The sequence below is a fragment of the Acipenser ruthenus genome, chromosome 19, assembly GCF_902713425.1.
Source record: "Acipenser ruthenus chromosome 19, fAciRut3.2 maternal haplotype, whole genome shotgun sequence".
NCBI classification, from domain to species: Eukaryota; Metazoa; Chordata; class Actinopteri; order Acipenseriformes; family Acipenseridae; genus Acipenser; species Acipenser ruthenus.
The window spans coordinates 2598991-2621672 of record NC_081207.1 but is presented as its reverse complement, the minus strand read 5'-3'; the positions used below and the strand labels follow the sequence as shown (position 1 = coordinate 2621672).

At 43.7% G+C, this 22682-nt stretch overlaps 1 protein-coding gene across 7 annotated transcripts in view; it reads right to left on the bottom strand.

The window, feature by feature from the left end:
* Nucleotides 1-391: 391 nt before the first annotated feature.
* LOC117424190 (myosin-10-like) overlaps nt 392-22682 on the bottom strand; it is a 65432-nt gene continuing 43141 nt past the window's right edge. For 4 of the 7 annotated variants that reach the window (XM_058992328.1, XM_058992330.1, XM_058992331.1 and 1 more), the window contains 29 exons: nt 21859-22032; nt 21296-21410; nt 19328-19390; nt 15736-15929; nt 15000-15121; nt 14661-14730; nt 14410-14570; nt 13828-13936; nt 13437-13568; nt 12873-13079; nt 12577-12714; nt 12342-12465; nt 11242-11413; nt 8794-9006; nt 8375-8519; nt 7724-7930; nt 7382-7486; nt 7125-7277; nt 6737-6985; nt 6159-6371; nt 5789-6001; nt 5201-5362; nt 4892-5020; nt 4467-4555; nt 3949-4072; nt 3660-3868; nt 3137-3245; nt 2674-2846; nt 392-2388 (listed from right to left, as the gene is read on the bottom strand). In XM_058992328.1, the coding sequence (XP_058848311.1) occupies nt 2244-2388; nt 2674-2846; nt 3137-3245; nt 3660-3868; nt 3949-4072; nt 4467-4555; nt 4892-5020; nt 5201-5362; nt 5789-6001; nt 6159-6371; nt 6737-6985; nt 7125-7277; nt 7382-7486; nt 7724-7930; nt 8375-8519; nt 8794-9006; nt 11242-11413; nt 12342-12465; nt 12577-12714; nt 12873-13079; nt 13437-13568; nt 13828-13936; nt 14410-14570; nt 14661-14730; nt 15000-15121; nt 15736-15929; nt 19328-19390; nt 21296-21410; nt 21859-22032 (4419 nt within the window). In that variant the 3' untranslated portion in view covers nt 392-2243. The remainder of the gene's footprint in view (nt 2389-2673; nt 2847-3136; nt 3246-3659; nt 3869-3948; nt 4073-4466; nt 4556-4891; nt 5021-5200; nt 5363-5788; nt 6002-6158; nt 6372-6736; nt 6986-7124; nt 7278-7381; nt 7487-7723; nt 7931-8374; nt 8520-8793; nt 9007-11241; nt 11414-12341; nt 12466-12576; nt 12715-12872; nt 13080-13436; nt 13569-13827; nt 13937-14409; nt 14571-14660; nt 14731-14999; nt 15122-15735; nt 15930-19327; nt 19391-21295; nt 21411-21858; nt 22033-22682) is intronic. The other 3 variants (XM_058992332.1, XM_058992333.1, XM_058992334.1) reach the window with 1 other exon arrangement.

Sequence of the window (22682 nt, the reverse complement as noted above, 5' to 3'; positions counted from 1 at the left end):
CATTCCCCAAAGCAGTTTTAGATGTCTGTGTGTACATTCAATTGCTAAACACTGCCTTTTTAAATGCATCTACAATTTAACTTACAAGTGCTGTCTTTTTATGGAATAGCTTTTGGTTACATTTGGCTAGAAAAACAAAGGGAGTGCAAATTCTCGTGTTTATTAAAGTATTTCAATGCTGTAGAAATGTTTGTTTTTTAAAGCCTTCCTGTATTCCAATGCATTTGGTGCCACCTTCTGGTATGACACTACAAAAGATGCCATCAAGCTTTTTACTTCAAGGTGCATTTTTGTGAAAGAGGAAATGCAGCAAAAAAAACAAAACTGACTTAGAATGATTACCCAGATGCCATTGCACAGTCCTGTTACAGTACATATCATGAAACAAAACTTTTTTTTATATAATGAATGTTTATTGTCTTTTACAAAAAAAATCATTGTCGTCCTAGAAATACAGGTATACAAGAAATAAAAGGAGCTATCTGCAGCCAAATGCCTGGTTGTCAACAGCCAGTTCAACAAATTAACTACTGTATCTACTGTCATAGATGTTAAAGCTTTTAACCATATTATCACAACACTTCCTGCATGTGGCAGAAGGCTCAACTTTTTATAGTTAACACTGATTCAGATCCACTTAATACCTATCATACCACTTGAACTGGAGAGGTACATACCGTATATAATATGATATGAAGCGCAGCTAGAAGTAATACAGTTAAAACCGGTTTAAACTTGTTACACATTTGTATGTTGTAATGTTAGATATATATGTATACTAGTATATGAAGATTCTCCCTAGTAATGCTTTCTTAGTAGTGTCTTAGGCACTTTTAATTATATGCTAACACTAGAACAGTGCTTGAAACCTTGCTTTTATTTTATTTTTTTAAATGAAATTAAAAATTAAAAAGTGGATGGATATGCAGGTGCTGGCTTGCTAACACTGCAGATACGCAGTACTCACACTGTTGGGACTTCTAATGGCTCCATATTTAACTCTAAAACTTTCTCCCTAGGCGTTCAAAACTTCACATTCAAAGGTACTTGCAATGTAACACTAGTGTATTTCCTTCAAAAGACATAGAACTGGAATTATGGAATGGAACTTCAGAATTATAAAAATACTAAGCATCTTAATTTGTGGAGGTGACTAGCATTGTAGTCTTAGAGTAGTACATCAAGGAGTGAACAAAAATTGGAGGGTGAGAGGCATTCAAACTTCAGTTAAGGTAAGGAGGAAATAAGAAGGGCTTAATTCATTTGTCTACTGTGTGCCATAAAAATGACATGATGAAACAGTTACTTTGTGAAGAACTGACATTGCTTTTACAAGAGCAGACCAGTATGAAATGTATTATAACGCCATAGCGAGCAGCTTGCATACAGACAGTACTACAGCTGTGTGCAGGTTCTCTTTAAATACAGAGAGCAGCATGTAACCAGTAGTTAAAAGCTGCTTCCATGTATCACACGTCTGTTATCATTTAAATACTGCTTACAGTTACAGCTTAAAATTACTGCCTGCCAGGTAAATGCTAGAGAAACACTGCTATCTTAAAACGCACCCATTTTTCTCTATTATAACGGAATAAGTTACAAATACCGTTGCTGCTCCATGAGTCAATCCACAGGTCAGCAAGAATGCATACTATGCTTCTAGTTTATGCTGTTACATTTTCTTACAGAATTAAGAAATGCTTTCAGACTCAGTACAGGTCCAAGTGCCACTAACTACATCATCTTTTTTTTTATTTTATTTTTGAACAGAAGCAAACTGCTAAAAAAAAAAGTGGCATGCATAACAATGGTCAGGGATCCAGCCTTTACTAAGAATTCACTGGGAATGAATACCTTCTAACAAGAATGCTTACTTCTTTAGCGTTAATGCTCTAGAAAATGGCCTTACAATCAATATCCCGCGAAATGTACTCTACGTAATCCTTTTGTTTTGTGTGTGTGTGTGTGTGTCTGTATGTATGTATATAATGCGTACATATAAAATGCACTTACTTGTACCTATATTTCTAAGCAAGAGTACAGTACGCCAAGGCTATAGAAAGTTATTAAGACGCAACAGATCAATGATTTCAGTAGCCTTGCAGTTTGCCAGTATATAATAAGGCAGACTCATTGAGCACAAGGCAGTTTGGTGGACAGGTTGTAGCTGTTGAATGCCCCTCATGTTGAGTCAGGGGAGGACTACAGGGTGCTTGCATGCTGACTGGCTCGGGGCTCGGGCTCTATTCTGCCTGGGCGGCCTGTATCTCGTTCAGCTCGCTGGCTTTGTTGTCTGCGTCGTCGTCCGAGAGATCCAGGGAGGCGCCCTCGATCTGGAGCTGGCGTCGGCCGGAGCGGCTGGTGGAGAAGGTGATAGGTCCACCCCGCCTGAGAATCCGAAAACAAAAACCCCAATCAATCGATATATAGGAGCACTTCGTTAAGGTTTAGCTATTGAAGGGGTGTGCTCAGGATGTGACCTTAATTGTCTGCAAGTTTGATTGAAGTTTTGCAGCAATTGCTTTTGATCAAGCCCTTTTGAGGAGTGTGTGTGTGTGTGTGTGTGTGTGTATATTACAACTGTTCATTACTCTACAGTGACATACAACTGCAAACAGGCAGGACACAGTGTGATTTGTCCCAGAATGTCTTGTTTCTCAGAGCTCGCTGTACCTGAGGCGGTTCTTGAGTGTGTTGACCTCACGGCTCAGCCCCTCGCTCGCCTCGGTCGCGTCGTCCAGCTCACGCTGAAGTTTGCGTCGGGAGGCGTTGGCCCTCGTCGCCTCCTCCTCTGCCTCCTCCAGCTGCCTCTTCAGCTGCTTCATTCGCGAGTTCGCCTTCTCCATCTGACCGGGAGAGAGAATCAAACCATAAAAACCTCTTCTCTGCACTCGCCTTTCTCAACTCTTTAAAGGTCTATTAGACATATTAAAAGAAAATACATCAATTCAATGACAAAAGTCTTTCTTAACGTCTTTTAATGGGAAATTAATTGTTGTAATGCGGTAGCTAAATATGGTAATCAATTTTTTTCTTGGAATTTTAAATACACCTGCCTAGAACTGCATGAAACGACTGTCAATCACCAGACCAGCAAGTCTCCTTGCTGGTCTGGTGTGTTTGCTGCACTCCGTACCTGTTCCTTGTACTGGTCAGCATGTCGACGCTCATCCTCCACCTGCATGAACACCTCCTTCAGTTTCTTCTCTGTGCGACGCACCAGCTTGTTGGCAGAAGCTCTCTCCCTGGGAGGAAAACAACCGAATAGAGGGGATTGATGGTATTCAATAAACTATTTTAGTCATTAATATCAGTCTCCTTGGAACCATTAATTAAATATGGGACTAGCAAAAACCTGCTGGGTGTGCTTAAGAAGATGCTATACTGTGGTGGCAAGCCTTTGGCAAAACTGCTGTATCAAAGTTAATAGCATACTTGTGCCAAACTGAATTTCTGTTTCCAATAAGTTTGTTTAAACTACCCTACAGTAAGTCTGCTGTGCATGATCAATATTTAACAGAGCTGTACCGCAGTTTAACCCATGCACTGATGTGAGGGTGAGGTCATGCAGGACACAGCCCTTGCACGCTCAAAGACCTGTCTCCTATGATAACTCGTTCAGACTCTGCTTGTCCTTCAACAGACCCGGAGGTTCTTACTTGGCCTCCTGCTCCAGCTGTTCCTCCAGCTGTGCGATCTTGGTCTCCAGGGCGGTGATGGTGGCCTTGAACTTGGACTTGACCGAGCCCTCCAGCTCCTGCAGCTTGGCCTTCAGCTCCTTGTTCTGCCGCTCCAGCTGCTGCCGCGCGTTCTCACTCTTCTGAGCCGCGCTGCGCTCGCCTGCCAGCTCTGTGTTCAGGGAGTCCATCTGGAGGGAGACCAGACACTGGTCAATATCTAGGAAGGGTGCTGCGTTTGTGTTTATTCTACTGGAGCGGACCGCCCTACCTGCATGGTGGTCTTGCGGAAGCGGTCATTCAGCAGCTCCATGTTGCTCTGCTCCTCTTCCAGCTCCTCCTCAAGCTGGGCAATGCGAGCCTCTAGCCTCCTCTTCTCATCCAGCAGAGCTGACCTGAGAACCAGACAGGGAAGTGTGTTCAGAAATACAGCACGAACACAGGGAGCAGGGGATCTCCCAGCGCTGCGACCGAGAAGGAATTACGACACTAACACAGGGAATAGGACATCTCACTCCCCAATACTGCAAACGAGACAGGCACAGTTCAGAAACACAGCACTGAAACAGGGAACAGAGCCACTCCATTGTCACTCAGAGCCACTGTGACAGTGCATTCTGAAAGACTATATAAAGACAGGGAGCAGGGACCACTTCCTCCCGCAAACAAGACCTGCAGATTTCCGATGAATTGAGTTACAGTGCACTTGCAGTTGGCCAACAACAGAAATATGCTTTGTGCATTTAACAGGAAAGCAAGCAGTCAGAATACATTCCTGACACAGCTTACTTTCCAGAGGCGCTGTTGGAGATCTCATCAGCCAGCTCGTCTCTCTCCTGCTCAGCATGGCGCCGCCCTCTCTCTGAGGCAGCCAGGTCCTGCAGCAGGGGGGGAGAGAAGGGGAGTCGTGCCAACAGTACATTCTTTTTTTCTACTCTGGTCTCAGATTTAATGAAGGTTACAGGCTTTATTGTGTGGTGCCACTTACACTAGCAAGGAAAAACAGTATGTGATTTAAAGTCAACACCTCACAGGTATAATGAAAAGAAAATACACAAACTCTCAGTAAGTTTTCAGTGCAGTGTCTTAGTAACGGGTTTTGTGATTTCTCAGCTCCCGAAGGAAACGAATAACTAGCATGTGTAAGAAGAACTACCACTGATCCAGGATAATAGTACAATGGTGCTGTGCTGCTGCTAGTCAGCTGCACTAACCTCTTGCAGTTGGAGGATTTCCGCTTCCAAGCTCTTCAGTTTCTTCTCGTTCTCCTTGGACTGAGCGAAGATCTCATCTCTCGAGGAACGTGCCTCCTCCAGCTCTCGCTGATAATCCTTCATCTGTGCCTGGGGACGAGACACGTATGAATCTCACTGGCACAAAACATGCCTACATATATAAGCTGCAACTCGACCTTGCACTTAAAAGCACAGCAATCTGCTTTACTACTATTAAATAACTGCAGTGATATTAAAAAGTACCAGGTACAAGATCATGGGGAACATGTTATTTCTCCTCCCTGTTACCTGCAGTTTGCGCAGCTGCTTGATGGCTTCGTCGCGAGCCTTGTTGGACGCCTCGATCTGAGCCTCCATGTCCTTCAGGTCCATCTCCAGCTTCTTCTTGGCAGCCACGGCCAGGGCTCTCTGCTTGCGCTCGTCCTCTAGCTCAGCCTCCATCTCTCGCACCTGCCAACCCAACCGGTCACAGCACTCTTTCAAAACAAGCGCTTCGGACACAACTTACTTTATTATTGTGATTATCATTTTTACTCTAAACTACTGATATCAGAGTTGGGGTCAATTCCCCTTTTTTCAATTTCAATTCCATTTCCAACTCGCAATTCCAAATCCAAGTCTTTCAAATTAATTGGAATTGGGAATTGATTTTAAAAAGAAATTGGAATTGCTCCTAACCCTGACCGATATCAAATCATGTTCCTTCTTGGTATAAATAAAACTTTTTACGTATGTGGCACTACTAGAAGGAAACATGCTTTTTAAAACGAAGAGTTCTTCTTTCTAAAGTTACAGTTCCAGCAGCCTTGTTCCCCGTCTATCCAGTCTATCCACTGTACAGTTCTTCTGCAATGACAGTTCCGCTGTGGTGCATACCTGCTTGACCAGCATCCTCCTCTTCTCCTCGTTCTGCTCATCGCGTGCCTGCAGGTCCCTCTCGAACTGAGCCTTCATGGCCTGCATGTTGACCTCCAGTCTCAGCTTGGCGTCCTCCGTGGCCTGCAGCTCGTCCTCCAGCTCCTCCAGCTGCGTGCGCATCTCCTCCACCTGCTGGTCCAAAGTGCGCTTGGACTTCTCCAGCTCGTGGACCTGCAGAGGAGAGGGAGGTGAGAGAAGATCTTTGTCTCTTCCACCTGCTGCTCCAGAGTGCGCTTGGACTTCTCCAGCTCGTTTACCTGCGCAGCCCCAACCACAAACCCCAATCCCAGTTACCCCTTTCAGAGTCACATAATATTGTCAGACTCACACTCTTCCCAACGTCGTCCTTGGAGCTCATGAGGTCCTCCATCTCTGTGCGGAGCTGCTTATTGAGCCTCTCGAACTCTTCCTTGGCCTCCAGAGCCTCGTCCAGGGTGCGGGTCAGAGCCATGGCCTTGGTCTCCTTCTCCCTGGCCTCGGCCTCTGCACGGTCCCGCTCCTCAGCGTAGCGTGCAGAGATGTTCTTCTCCTCCGCCAGCATCTGCGAAACACACAGCCAGGCCATGACACTCTGCAAGACCTGCACCTGGGCATTCATGGCCATCAGCAGACTGCAGAATGGTCTGGTCTTCAGAAATTCTTCATGGCTTCAATGCATTATATTATTGCTGTAATGTAGCTTGGTTCTAGACAAGACAGGTGTAACTCTTCCAGTACTAAGTAACATAATAACCCTTGGATATCTCATTAAATAATGTCAGTGTCTTGTACTGATAAAGGACTAAATAAAAACTGGCATGAATATAAAATGAGCATATGCAGGATTAGTCTACTGTTGAGCTGTCCTGTGTAACATCACTCTGCATCAGGTATCGAGACAGTTAAAGCAGGGCCCTGAACACTTACCTGGTCGAACTTCTTCTGCTTCTTCTCCAGGTTGGAGACGATCTGGCGCTGGTGGTCCAGGTCCACCATGAGGTCTTCCAGCTCCTGCTGCAGCCGGTTCTTGGTCTTCTCCATCTTGTCGAAGGCCATGCTCTTCTCCTCCAGCCTCTGGCTGACGCTCTCCACGTCCTTCTGCAGCTTCTTCTTCACCTCCTCCAGACCCTCCATGGCACCCCCGTCCTCCTCCAACTTCTTCTTGGTCTCTATCAGCTGGCAGACACACACACACAGGTTAATTCATATGAAATCAGGAGAGACAGCATGATCAGTTACTCTACTGGTGCTTTTGCAGTGTGTATTAACCTAGGTGCTTCTCCAGCTAATGCGAGTGCTGTAGTGGGTGCTGTACCTGAGCCTGCAGGTTGGCAAGCTGTTTCTCCAGGTTCCTGCGTGCCTCCTCCTCCTCTTCCTGCTGCTCCTGCAGGCTGTTCTTCTCCTCCTCCAGCTGACGGATGCGGCTGCTCAGGTTCAGCTTCTGACGGGTCTCCTCCTGCAGCAGCTCCTAATGTCCACAAAGACACACAACATGCAGTGTTACTATGGAATACAGTTGATTTTTCTAGCTCCAGTTATGGGCTGTGTTTGTCTGCAGTGGTGCTCACACACCTGTGTATCCTGGAGCTGGGACTCCATACTGGCAGAGTCCTTTGCCAGTTTAATGCCCTTCCTCTCTGCCTCCTCCAGTAAGGTGGAGACGTTGTCCAGCTCATTCTGTGTAGAGGGAAAGACAGGTTAGAATCCAGCCCAGTGCAGCTAGCAACTGTCCCCCTTTGATTCTATTAGGACTAAGAATTCTATAAGCACTGAATATTGCATTGCAATGTCATTTTTCTCAAAAGAGATCTCAAAGTTTCAAAGGGATGCATTTTAGAGTGACTATCCCCAAGCTGCCTCTTGGCTGGCCCCTGGGTGTTCATGCTTAGCTTGCCTGTGCATACAGTTCCATACCTGCAGCTTGTGTGTCTTCTCAGCCAGCTCGTTCCTGGCTCTCTCACCCTCGGTGATCCTGGCTGTGAACTCCTGCACCTGCCCCTCCAGCTTCTTCCTCTTGTGCTCAGACTCTGCCTTGGCCTGCTGCAGCCCCTTCACCTCCACCGACATCTCCTTGTTATCACTCTCCAGGGTCTGCTTGTTCTTCTCCAGGTTCGCCTTGAACTGCACACACGGAAATCGCGGGGTTAGGGAAGGAGAGCAGCATCGGAAGGGGGGATGGGGGTTAGGGTTGGAGGGGACGCTTTAAAATAATCACAATAACAACTAGGTGTGAAGTCCTCCATTTAGGCACTGTGATGCATATTATCGAGAGTGAACTTGAGCAATCAATTCTCAATTCCACATTAATAAGGAGATGCTTTTGTTGCTGTAGCGCTGAATTGTAATACTTAATTTCTGATAAAAAAAAAATTCTATCAGTATTTATATATTATACTGTTTTTGCAAGTCTACATTTAAAAAGGCAATTTTCCTAACTAATGGCAGTTTACAGTACTTTTACTAATGATGCACTGCTTTTATGAACAGTTACACGTTGCCGGTATGGGTCCTACAGTAACTACAATGGCAGGGACAGTCAGTTGCTGGTTTGGCCTGTGCACAGACCCTCTTAGCCTGCTCCAGCTGCTCGCAGACATCCTCCAGGGCTGCGGCTTGTCTCTGCCTCATCTCCTGAATCTGAGCTTCGTGGTTCCTGGTTTCTTCCTCAATGGCCTTCTTCAGCTCGGTCACCTCCTGCTCTCGCTTGGTCCTGGACGGTGGAGAGTAGGACAGCATGTGAGTGACACTGAGGACTACAGGACTGCCTACATCATTCAGTAAGAAATAGATCACAATGTATTGTGTGGTGACTAGCGATCTAAAAATAGAGGTTTTTCTATTAAAACAAATAATAATGCATTTGCATGTAAAAAATGTGTCCTGTACCAGATTTAACAGAGAGAATGAAATAATGAACTGCTTTAGGTTCCTGAATGGGGGGTTAATTTGTTCAATGCCCTGGTTGGTCCGTGCTGCCCTCTCACCTGAGCTCCTGCTGGGCTGCGGTAGTGTCCAAGGTGTCCTCCAGCTCAGTCTTGAGTGCCTCCAGCTCCTCACTCAGGTCTCTCTTGAGCTTCTCTGCCTTGTTGCGGGAGGCTTTCTCCGACTCCAGATCCTCCTGCAGCTCAGCAATCTGGGCCTGCAGCTCCCGCACCTGCTTCAGGGTGTTGTTCTTATAGGCTACCTCCTCATCGCCTCTGCGGGGATAAAAACACATACAAACACGCACTCTCAGTCAAGCCTGCTATGCACACACATACACATTCCTTTGGAGTGTTTCATTCACTCCCATGTAGTGTCAATTTATAATTCTACAATCCGGAGGGGCATGGCAATCGCCACCATAATGAAAGTAAAACATTGAAACATTACAGGGACAGGTCCTCATAAGGCAGGTGTAGTCCGGTTTTTCTACCTTGTGAGGGGATTTCGTTTTTTTTTATTTTTACTGTAACAAACCCATACACAAAATCATAGTTACTACAAGAGCTACAGGAACTGATTTATTCTGCTAAAGTTACAGTGAAAGCAGGTGCTGATACACAGGTGTGGGTCAATGCTGTCGATTGGGCCAATTCATCATCCCAACTGAAACAAATGAAGAAGCGGCTGCTCCAATGTGAGCTGCTCCCTGCCTCTGAGCCAAGTGCAGGATGTATCCAAACCCCCCAGGCTCAGTATTACAAGCAGAAGCCACACAGGAGCCATGAGGAAAAGGAACAGGTCCAAGAGGAGGATCAATACTAGATGGAGGGGAATTGTATTACAAACACAGGTGGAATAGTTAAAATGAGGGCACAATTAAATCAGTGTCATGATCAAATTCATGCAATACTGCTTAAAGACTATGTTCTGGGTCACCAGTAGGAGGCAGTATAGGCCTTGTTATTAATAGGAAGTAAGGAGCGTGTCCCCTTCCATACTGTTTGACTCATTTGAACAGTCACATGTCATTTGACAAAAATATACAGATTCCCTGCTTTGACCTTAATGGGCCACATATTTAAAGCACACAGCCAAACATTTGTGATAAAAAAGATGTTAGTTAGCTAGCTGTGATGAATTAGCATTCCTAAGTAGTTACGTCTTTAAAAGTCAAGACGTTTATTATAAAGCATAGCCAAATGCAAATCACAATCGTGTGTTCCAAATGTAAATAACAAAAAGAAACATCAATCAGACTTATTCAGAGATGCACTGGTAAGTTTACAAAAATGTGTCTGGGGATTTTATCAAAATAGAACTCCATCGTGGATTAAATCTTATGAGCCATGCTAAACAATGTGAATGCAGTACCTTTGAACTGGTGCACAGTATAAACCCCTGCTGTTAATTTAAAATGTATTGAGCAAGACTTTGGAAAGCACTTTGGTCTGTGACTAAACCTCTTGAATTTAAATCTGCCTTTGTCAATTACTTTAAATCCAGGGGGGTTGGTCTTAACCAGAGACTCTCGGAACATGACCTGTATAAATATTCTGGAATAACCGTGTAGTAACCCTCCCTGGTGTGTGACAGTAACCATGTGTTTAACCCTTTGCGGTCCATTGTCGGACTGGGTCCAACATTGCAATTATTCCTCACAGGTCCTTTGTCGGACTGGGTCCGACATCATTATAGCAACGCAATAAACGGGTGTTTAGTCGTTTTTTCTCTGGAAAAAGCCGAGAAAACCATTCAATTGCAGAGCTTTTTTCAGATGTTATAGTAATAAAATAATGACTTGGATCGCATTATTGAGGAGTTTGGTGATAAAACGAGTGATCCGGAGATTATCGATCGGTATGTACGACTATTATTATTATTATTATTATTTATTTCTTACATAGGTGAACGCTATAGCAAACAAAAGGGTGGGGCGGGGCTGGAGATGCCTAGTGAGTGCTTTGTTGATATGCAGGGCCATTTAAACCCGTTTGACTGTGAAACAAAATACTTTTAAACAGCGCGTATAAAATTAACTGCGCGTGTGAAAATTAATTAGACCTGGCGTGCCTGACGCGAAGTTAATAAATGGACTGCAAAGGGTTAATTAGAATTGGGATGAAGTGTTTTGCTGCGAGGAATACAAAGTACAAGTGCGCTAAAGATCCACCTTAAACAAAGCCCACGTTCATGATTGCCAATCACATTTCAGCTAAACTTGGGCTAAAGAACTTCCCTGTTTAGAAAAGCACTGCACTGTTCAGATTCTACCTGGGCTCCACGAAAGCCATCACTTCAGAATTATATCGTACCACTAGAAACATATAGACAATGGTCAATTTGGAGTCTGTGACAGTCCAGCTATAAAGACGGCCATGTGTATATATGGACTTGGAAGAGAAACCGTTTAAAGAAACGATTTATAACCTCTGCTGGTTTCACTGTGTGTCTCTAGTTGTGCTATTCCTTGAATACAGGAGCAGTAAGCAGCCAGTCCCCTCTCTGACCTGGCCAGGGCAGCCTGCAGCTCTTCTTCTTTCTTGGCCAGCTGCAGCTTCAGCTCCTCTATCTGCGCCTGCAGCTCTGCAATCTGGTCCTGCAGATCCGTCGTCTCCCCGTCCAGTTTGCGCTTGGCCTTGTCCAGCTCCTGCCTGGTCTTCTCCTCCTTCTTCAGCCGCTCTGATGGAGGGACAGACAGACAGACACAGAGAGAGAGAGGGAGGGGGAGAGAGGGAGGGTGAGAGAGAGAGAGAGAGAGAGAGAGAGAGAGAGAGAGAGAGAGAGAGAGAGAGAGAGAGAGAGACAGGGTCTGAGCTCCAAACACTACACTAGAGCAACATCATGCTTTCCATTTTATCTGGGGTAGATAAATAGAGAGAGCAAGCAGAGGTTTCATTGACTCGTCTCTATACATGTGATTATATTCTTTAGCTTGGGCTAAATTCAATGTACTTTCCAAATACTAAATGAACAAAGTGTTTCTTTCCCTGCACTTTCTCACCAGCTCGACCCATTTGACTGCAGTGTAATACCACGCTGATTAAAGGAAACAATTCACAAACAGCCTGTCTTACTTACAATGGGCAGTAATGTCTTGATAAACAAGTTATTGCCTGCTTCCTGCTCTGGAATACCTCTGGAAGCTTTTACAAATACAAATAATGAGAAATAAAAATGTACGAGTATAGCTATAAACATAGACTCTATAGCCTGTACACTCAAACAGATGTTCCTGTTTAAATTCAAGTGCAAACAATTATACCGTGTTGTGCACCATAGGAGAAAAAGCACTATTGCATGGAATGCAGAGATGCTCCCGTAAATGTTTTGTTGGCGTAAGTCTATCCACCTTTTACCAAAAACGTACAGCAGTTGAACTGTTTGTATACGCATCTCTGTGTTGAGATATAATTATGTTAAGTATGTTTGATTACTTATCTGGGCCTAGGTTTGTGTGATAATGTTCCAGGCTGCCTCTGAGAAACAAATACAACTACTGATATATATTTTTTTACTTTCATTAAATCCTTTTCCTATTTAATGAACGAATGAGCCCACCCAAGAGCATACATAAGACACCATGGAGCTAGCTGGGATCAATACTCACCTTCCAAATCTACGATCATCATCTCCTGCTTGTTCTTCAGCTTGGTCAGGTTCTTGGCTTTCTCTTCCTCCTCTGCCAGATGAGAGGTAATCTCAGCCACGCGGTCCTCCTGCAGCTTCTTCTCCTGCAGGGGGGGGGGGGGGGGACAGGGACGGAGGAAGGGACGCGGTTAACCAGAGCAAGAGGCGTTCCATGAGGTGTAGCACCCTCCACCTTTATGAACTAGAACCCTCACCTTTATGAACTTGGAATTTTGGTCCTCCAGCAGGAGAATGTCCTCCTCCATCTTCTTGATTTTGGCCTCGGCCGTCACCTTCTCCAGCTGCAGCTTCTGCCTGGCTGCTTCCTCCTCGTCAAGCTGCTCCTCCAGGTCCTAAACCAAGTCAAAACCACGTTTAAAAACCACCCGTCAACAACTAGAAGTAGGCAGACGGAGGATGGCAACAAGGACATCCTCTTGAGATCCCAGGTGGCTATAGCATGCATTTTGATTTTGCTGGGGTTTGCAAGTGAAGGTGTAAGCGCAGTTACTTGGATGTGAGTCTGCATCTTCTTCTTCTCGTTCTGCAGACCCTGGTTGCGCTCCTCCTCCTCCTCCACCCGAGACTCCAGGTCGTGCAGGATCTCCTCCAGCTCTTGCTTCTTGGCTGCCAGGCGCGCCCGCATCTCCTCCGCCTCTGCAAACAGCTCCGTCTCTGCCTGCAGCTGCTCCGCCAGGATGTTCTTCTCCTCCAGCAGCTGGGAGACAGCGAGCACAGGGGGTGCGGTTAGACTTTCATACACCAGGGAGTCCAGGGAATGAGTATGGGCAACTGGAGAGTGCGTTATTCCAGTTAATTCATCCTTAAAAAATAGCTGGGAACTGTATTAAAAAGACTACGGCGTTTTCTCTGCTCCCAGCTTTAACTACATCCCTGGGAGGTCTGGAGTCCTACAGGTTTTATTTTGTTAGATAATGAACTCAATATGACTTGGATGGAAGGTTAAGTTCAATTAATATAGGATATAGGCTGAACTTCGGGTACAGGTTGCAACGCTGCTGAACAGTATATAAAAGACCACCTGCAATGATGGTGCATTTAGTTGCGTGAATACCTGTTGGTGTTTCCTCTCCATCTCCACCATCTCGCCCTCCACCTTGCTTTGCTTCTCCTTCACCTTGACTAGCTCCTCATCCTTGGCCAGCATCTCCTCTTCCTGGCGGGTCACCTGGAGCAGCGGCTTCACCTGTACACCGCCAATTAGCAACCAATCAATCAATAATCAAATCAATCAAATTCAACTGATTGATTGATGCACAGCTGGCATCTATGCCTGAATATTGGCGGGTGTTCGTGGAGAACTTATTAAATCTGTGTCTTTTACCTAATGAAAAAATATCCCCTATATAGTTCTCTATTCATTTATTAATTCAAGAATAAGATGCAACATCTCTTCCATAAAACCACACACACACACACAGACAGCACAGTACTGAAGGACGCACCTTGGTGAAGAGTCTCCACCACTGCCAGTGGCGCAGTTTGAGGTAAGCAGCACAGTTCCTCTGCAGCACTTTCAGAGCGCTGAGCTGCTGCTGCTTCTTAGCGAAGGCTCTGGTCAAGAGGAAAGACAAGACACACCATTCAAACTCTCAGCCCTTGCCTCCTCTCCTCCCCCAAAACTACTGAATTCATCAGCCGATTATTATAATAATTATTCAAATTATCCCCCCCACTCCCTCAAATTACAAAGCCCAGTTTTGAATGTCACCTCAGTGCTGAAGATCAGCAGCTCAGACATCTCTTTGACCCTCCGAACCTGAATAGCTACTGAACCCTGGAGGTGAAGCCTGTCTGGCTAATCTCTGCAGGGGGGGCTGTACCACAGTGAGGCTTTTCCTCTCTTACCCACAGGAGGGCAAAGGCCAATGCAGCGCTCTTTGTAGGCCCCCAGTAAACCAGCAAGCTCTTATTTTGCACAGCTAACCCATCACTCGACACTGAAGCCAAAAAAACAGAGCCTCTTATGAATCTGGTATTTTCCAGGGAGGGCCCCTGCAGTTCTCTGCTGTAGACCTTGCACTCACTTCCTGGCCAGGAATCCCCTGCAGACTGCCTGGAAGTAGATGATGATGTCAGTGATCTTGAGGTCCCGCTCCTCCTCCAAGTGGGCCAGGACTCCGGCCCGGAAGAAGATCTTACTCTGTCCGATCCGGAACAGGTTCAGGTCCAGCTCCAGGGCGCGGATCTACACAAGCAACAACAAGCATGGTTCTGAAAATCCAACTTTTAATTACAGGTAGGCTTGTTGCCACAGTAGCAATGAATAATACATTACCATTCGTTCACAGGCCTGCTTGCCATCCATGAAACCTTTAGGAATGGCGTTAGGAGTGAGAATCTCATATCTGTAACAAGGAAATTAAACAGCATCAATGTACTATTAATAGGATGAATGCTCCAATTAATGTGCATGTAAAAACTATATACTTTTGCAAAAGATTAAAGCTGGATGACTTAAATTCTCTCTGAAAATGTCAGAGAGGCCAGCGATTGGCCCGAACTCCCATTTTCCACACTTAATAGGGTGGTCCCACCCATCCATGGAAGGCTGGAGGCACACTGGATGTTTGCCCCTCCAGTCCATCAGTCCAGCACCTTTTTTTTTTTATTTTACCTCTGCCTGAACTCCTGAAAGATGATCCTGTTGGGGAATCCTTGGCGACAGATTCGGATTCCTTCCAACACCCCGTTACAGCGCAGCTGGTCGAGTACAAGGTGAGGGTCCAGCTTTCCAGCCTGCAGGGCGAGACCGGAGTCCGGCAGTGTTAGTGAGAGTATATCTACAAGTGCAACTTGCACTGCTGCAACAGCAAGAAATACTGCACTGGAAATAACGACTGAAAGATCTTTTCATTTCCCACACACACAGTCCAGGTTAATATTACCATTCTAAAAGTTTACCACTGTAAATGTCGTTTTTCCATGCTTTACCCATGCAATTACTATAGCCTACCATGTTTTTGGAATACTTTTTACCATTCTTAACTATGCTTTATCACACTGCTTTGATTTTACTATGGTAAACTTTTCTATGGGTCATCTTGCCACACATCTACTTTTATCTTGGGTTTAAGTGTGTGTCGCTTATCATTCAAGAACAGTCCCGACCATGCTAACTCACTGACCATGTTATAGGCAGACTGCGAGACAGCTGCAACCTCTTAAAACTCAGAACACATAAACCTGCGTCAAATAACTTAATAGAATGATCAGGAACTAGTTTAGAAGCAAGGCATTGGTCAACTGTTTTTGAAATTCTATATAGGAATTGGAACACAGAACTGGCGCATGAGGCAGTAGCAGACGCCTCTAGTCTTAGTGCGTAGGAATCCCTTTGAAGTGTGTCTCACCCTCTTCTCGTGGTTAGGAATGATGCACCTGACAAAGTTGGGGTTGGTGTTGCGGAGTGTAGCCATGAGCTTGGTTAGAGACTCCTTGTACAGCTGCCCCACTGTGCGGAACATCCCCTTCTTGGTCTTGTAGGAAGATCCGAAAGCCGTCTCGTTCATGCCCGCCACCTGGTCCAAACCGACAATGCGGTCCACTGCCGGAGACAAAGGGGAAAAAGCACGTGGTTGAGTGAGGGGCTGGGGAAACAGCACACAGCACAATGAAGGACAAGCACGGAGCAGCATGGACAAGCTTGGGAAAAATGGACAAGGCCAACTATAGATGAAGCTACAGTGTGGCAGACAGCACAGAGTCTTAACTAGAAGCACAAACAGCAAAAATGAATCAAATCAAAACTGCAACTACAAATGTAAATCAAATTTGACTACTAAAACAGTGAAGCGCACAGGCACTAGTTTGGTGCAGCACAGTACTGATGGTACATAAGCCCTACTTTCCTAATGTGTGTACTTGTTTGCATGAAACGCATTCACTTGATTTTAATGCAACAAAACCCTTGATTTACCCCCCAACCCCGGACAGCCTGGGACAAATTATTTTTTACATTTATTAACATTTTTCTTTTTTTTTTTTTGACTTTCAATCAACACAAATGTAACACATCCATATTATTATTTATTTATTTATTTATTTATTTCTTCGCAGACGTCCTTATCCAGGGCGACTTACAATTGTTACAAAATATTACATCATTTTTACTGTTCCTTTATGGCATTCAAAGATTTATCGCCAGGTCAGAACTATACATCAGGTCTAGATCTCAGCAGAGTCATCAGTCACCAGATGAGGAAGAGGAGCTGAGGAATGCAAACTGAAAAGGTTCATTCCAGGGTTTAAACAAAGGACCCTGAACCCAGAGCCACGCAACGATTCGAACTGACATTCAATCTAAAAGTTTACGAGGCAAAATAAACACAGTCTAGCAATCAGATTGCTGCTGGAAACAACTTGGAGATGATGTGAAGATTCATTTTTTTTTTTTTTTTAATTCCCTACCCCTGAGTTCAAGGCATTTAGCTGTGAAAGAGTGAAACACTAATAAATCCAGCATGTCCCTGATACTGCAACTAATTCGGAGTCCCTTTGGCAGGGAAAGATAAAACGAATTACTGGTTAGATTGCTATTAAAAAAAAAAAAAAAAAAAACTGGTGCATTTTACCTCAGTTTAACCAAAATGTGCCCATCAGCATTCAATTACAACTTCTAGCATTTCTGTAAAGCAAGCAGACCACACAAGAACATCTTATGGCTCTTGGTGATTTGCATCTTCCATCGTTCCTCTGCGAGAAAACTGAAAGTGTAATGCAGGATAAGCTTCTCCTTGGTTGCAAGTTAAAACTCCCTCTGCATCTGTTTATACGCAGCCCCCCCTTCAAGACACTTCAGACAAGCATTTCAAACTCCAGTAAATCTGATACATCAGGGTAAAGAACCTGACACAAACGGGTCCTTGGCGTTCACATTTTTTTTTCTGTACCAGATCATGGAATCAGAGCTTTGGAAAGAACTTCAGAAGAAAAAAAAAAATTGTAACACAAAAACAGTGCAGTTTTTCCTCGGTACTGCCAATTTTATGAAAACACAAAAACATTTTTTTTTACTTTTTTTTTTTTGTTGTTTTTTAAGAAAACCCCAACATATTTCCCTGATCTTAAAGAGGCAATGTCAATCTCCCTACAAACATAATTTATAGAAAATACCCTGAACAGCTTATTGTCGAAGACTATGGGAATCAATTAGAAATGATGGTTTTCTTTTTTTTTTAAATTCTTCAGCACTTCTAAAAAAGGTCATTATAAAGACCTGAGCTTGAAAAAAGCATGGGTGTGGCATTCCCCTTCAGGTCTGATGACTTGCTGAGAAAAAGCAGCTCATCAATACTGCCTATAACAGCAGGAATGGAGCCGACAATTGCATGCAGCTGTACACCGCTCGTTTCAGCAATCTCTATCGTCTCAGCAACTGGATTTGGTTAAAATGGATTTAAGTGACTATGTGGTTTTTTGTTTTGGCTAGTTAGAGACACGAGGAACGGCTATCGGGCTCTGCTAATTATATGTGCAGTTATGTTATTTATTTATTAATTAAGATGTTATATATTAATTGACCAGCAGGTGGTGTTGGTGCATATACTTACAGTTACCTCTGGGTGTAACTGAGAAGAGATTTGGTTTGTCAAGTAGTTGATATCAATTCCTAAACTACTGATCACCAAAAGCTGTAGACATACATACGCCCAATCCATAGACAACATTGTCCTGAAACACACTTAAATGACACCAACATGCCTCTAATAATTCCGTGCAGAAACAGAATATGCAGTGCTTTCTTCACTTTTGGCTAGCTTGGAACACCTCGCCAGTCACTGAATTGTAAAGAAACTACAAGTAGTCCTGACATTCTTAAATGGATTTCAGCCACATCAGTCTAAACATATTAGAATTTTGAACGCTTCGCTTCATTTTTGGCAGTGTTCTTTTGTAATCCCCTGTACGCAAATAAAACCCCTCTCTCCTTTGAGCTCCCGTGTGTATAATAAAAAAAATCTTTTCAGCCAGGCAGCAGATTTCAGGATATTAAACCTGACAGATTCTAAAAAGCAAAAAAAGTTTTCAATTCTTCTGCAATTACTCAGTAACTTTAGCTGGGTTTGTCGAACAGGGGGTGCATGTGTTTCTGATTCTGAAAAGAGGACAAAGAATTCCGAAAGTCTTTACTTAATCTTTCCTCCCATTTCATAAATTCCTTCATCAATATGCCATGCACACACACACGCATGTCCCTAGCTATTAATTTGCATTAGCAATCCAACATTAAACTCGGAAACAATTTACCACTTACAGCCAACAGGTCACAATTATGGATCCAACTGGGCTATTGCTGCTAAGGGAATCATACAAAGACTCTAAAGTACGTAAAAAGCAGTATCGTCTTTCAAGCCAACCAGAGTTCAAGCCAACAAGCCTTTATTTTGTTTACAAGCTGTCATGTGCCTGCTGCATAACACAGACACTTCCATCGTCAATAACATTTTGTTCATATAGTCGCTTTGATGCCTAGTAACTTTTTTTGCCTGTGTTGTTTTTGTAGCAGAGATACGGCATCTTTGAAAACATGCTGAACACTATCTGCTGGTCTACTGCAAAGCATTACATGGATACAAAACTAAAAACCAATAAATAGAACTAGTGACTGAATAGCATTGCTGAAAGGTTACATTAGCTCTTCAGATCCTACGCTGCCAGTGGGCACCGGAACTGTAATACATTCCAAGAATGCCTGTATTCTCTTCTGTTTTTTTTGTGACTTTTTAAAAGTAAGAAGCACTGCTATGTTTTAAAGGGACACTAGTGAGCATTCCAGGGTGTCCACTGACCGTGTAGGTCCTAAAGGGTTAACAGAAAGGCTTTTTTTTCTTTCTTCCCGTTAGTAAGAATGCATTACGTTCATGCAAGCCTAGAAGCGATGAGTGCTTCTGAAAGTACACAATGCTGTCATAAGCAGAGACCTATGGCATCGCATACATTCACCTGGTGGATCGTGAAGACTAGAAATATTGTCATAGAAAGACTCTCTTTGAATAGTCTGAATATCTAGAGTACAGAGAAACAGAGAAAGACAGGGAGAGAGAGGTAGAGACAAAAACAGAAGGAGTAGAGCAAACACACAGAAAACACTGTGGTTAGCACTGTACACGACTACAGGAAATCACAAATCACCCCGACCTGTCAGAAGAAGGTTATTTGCATCAGCAGGAAATTTCATGCACAGAGAATACATTATTACATTGCTGCAGCTTTCTATTCTGGAAGGGGGATTACAAAGAAGCATTCAAAGACACTAACCACAAGGTAGAGCGCTTCACAGGGCACTGGCCTACTTGTAAGCCATTTAGTTTCTCTTTCTTAGGACTGGCTTACCAAGATTAAAAGTGTACTTGCTACCCCTTTACAAAAAATTCTCCTTCACTAAATGTAATATGATTTTCAACCATAACCACAAAACCCTCAATCAGGACTGTAAGCTGAACCTTGTAAGAAACTGTTAAGTGTCAGTATGCTGAAGAAGGCACTAGGCAAAACATTTCTTTACTTGACTTACCTTACAGGGATGGAAATGAGGACTCCCACTGCATAGCAGTTTGATCCATTCCTGGTTTTACTCCGAGTTTAATAAGACACACCTGAGCTTGTTACCAATACACTGGGGCTAACCAAGCACCTATTAAAACCTGGAATGAATGAAACTGATATGCAATAAGAGTCTCATTTCCATTCTTGCCATATTATAATGTTCACTCATCTACCAATAACTGCGTACTCTAGATGTATTTGGTCCTTTTTGATCAGTATCTGATCAGCACACTGTAGGGATACAGGTTTAAAGCCTCTTCACTCCTTGAGGCAGGGTTAAAATGTGTGGCCCAAATCAAGAGATTTTGAAAGGCTTGAAATATTAACCCTTTGCGGTCCATTGTCGGACCTGGTCCGACATTGCAATTATTCCTATCCAGTCCATTGTTGGACCCTGTCCGACATCATCAGAAAAACGCAAAAAATGGGTTTCTAGTCGTTTTTTCTCCGGAAAAAGCCGAGAAAACCATTCAATGGCCGAGTGGGAGCGACAGGAGCCGAGACAAGCCGATAAAAAAAAAAAAAAAAGCCGTATCTCATGAATAGTCATACCTGCCCCTGGCATCCCATATGGGCGGTCATAAGGAAACAAGCTGGCTGATACTGCATCAGCGCACAGAGACTATCACGGACATTTGCAGAGCTTTTTTGAGATGTTATAGTAATAAAATAATGACTTGGATTGCATTATTGAGGAGTTTGGTGATAAAAACGAGTGATCAGGAGATGATTGATCGGTATGTACGACTATTATTATTATTTATTTCTTAGCATATGTGAAAGCGATAGTGAACGAAAGGGTGGGGCGGGGCTGGAGATGCCTAATGAGTGCTTTGTTGATATGCAGGACCTTTTAAACCCGTTTGACTGTGAAAAAAAAATACTTTAAAACAGCCTGTCTAAAATTAACTGCACGTGTGAAAATAAATTGGACATGACGCGCCTGACACGCACTTATAATAAATGGACTGCAAAGGGTTAATCCAGACAAAGAACTACTTGCCACACTCAACACAGAGCTAATAAAACAGCAGGGTGTATAGTTGGGTACACCTTTAAGAACTCTGCTGGCAGGAGAGAGGAGCGGATGTCCACATTATCACACATGTGCTCACACGGTATTTAGAACAGAGAGATTGAATATGAAGATACCAGCTTAGACCAACAAGTCTTTCTTTCAGGGGAAATATTTTAACTAAATGGCTTCCCAATTCCATTAAAATCATTTGATGTGATATTTGCGAGTTTCAACACAATCATAAAATTGTTCACAAGGAGGAGTCAAGGAGGGTTTGCTGCTTTTGCGGCTTATGCTTGTAATTTGGGCTACCGGGACAGCATGGAAGACCCTAATCATGAGCTTACCATCTTTCCACAGTTCTGCAACAAACTTGTCTGAGGACTGGTGCAGGAGTGTGGCTACATTATCGTTGAGGGGATCCATGTTCTTCAACAGCCATTCATCGGCTTTGTAATCCACCTAGTTTGGAGGAACAAAGTTTATTAAAACTACACAATTAACAACCAAATTATACGCACAGACACACACAAATTCTAACAGTCATCTGAAACTAAAATAGATTGGCATCACTGTTTCCAAGATGTTGTGTAAGAACTACAGTTTTGTCTTTGTATCTTTGTGTCACGCTGTTTTAAAACCAGCCATCATATTTGAAGCTGTCGTACTAGTACCTAGAAACTGATAAGATTTCTTAAAATTGCAAAACAGGGTATAAATAATATCGAGCGTACTGAAAATAATTCAACCATTAAACGAAATGCCTGCATGGTACACCCTATCTCAAATATCTGCAGGCACAGTTGATTTCTTTCGAGATCGGGAAACGGCTTTGGCCATCTTGATTGAAGATTTCTTTTCAAGTTGCTCCAGTTTCAATGAGCAGTAGTGGGAAGCACATGATGCTTACCCTGCCAGCGTAGTGCATGATGCAGAAGTCCGCCTTGTCTTTCAGCTGTCTAGGTTTCTGGAATTTGGGGTGAGTGCCCTGCTCCTGGACCAGTTTCTCTACAAAGGTTTTATCGGTGGCTTTGGGGAACCAGCACTCCTCATCCAGCAGAGCCAGCACGCCAGGAGGATGTGCCTGCAAAAACAAGAACCAGATGGTTGAAGACGCTCTGCTTGCAGGACAGAACAACACATCACAAATGAAATACTGCTAGACTGGGGGATTTTTTAATTTGATTCTTTATTTGTTTTGTTAACTTTGTTTTGTTTCCTGGACATTTTGAAGTGTGAATCAGAACCAAACTTATGTTGTCTATATGGTTAAAGAAGATCAAAGGTCAGTGAAATCAAATAGAAAGCTTTAAATCGCACTTCAAGCAATTTCATATTCTTGGCCAAATTCTTGAATTTGTATTACCTCCCTCAGCCTCCTGGTCTGTAAAGCTTCTGTCATTTCTACACTTTCACAGCTGGTTTCACAGACCCCGATTTGCACCAATCTTAGGCTACTCCATGTTAATCTAGGTAAAGTACCTTGACAGGAGCCCACATGAACACCACTGCTCAAAGTAGCAGAGAAGGGACTGAGCCGACAGCAAGCTGCCCCTTCATTCATAATGCTTGATCCTGGCTACAATTTTATAGTCATTTTAGAGTATAAAGTGCACCTTTTTAAGAGACCACTCTAGTACTAAAGGAAACACACTGAAACTATGTACCTGGTTATCCTAGTGAAGTTACTTCGTGCTAGAAAGAGTTCAATACAGTTTTGCCTTTCTGCTCATA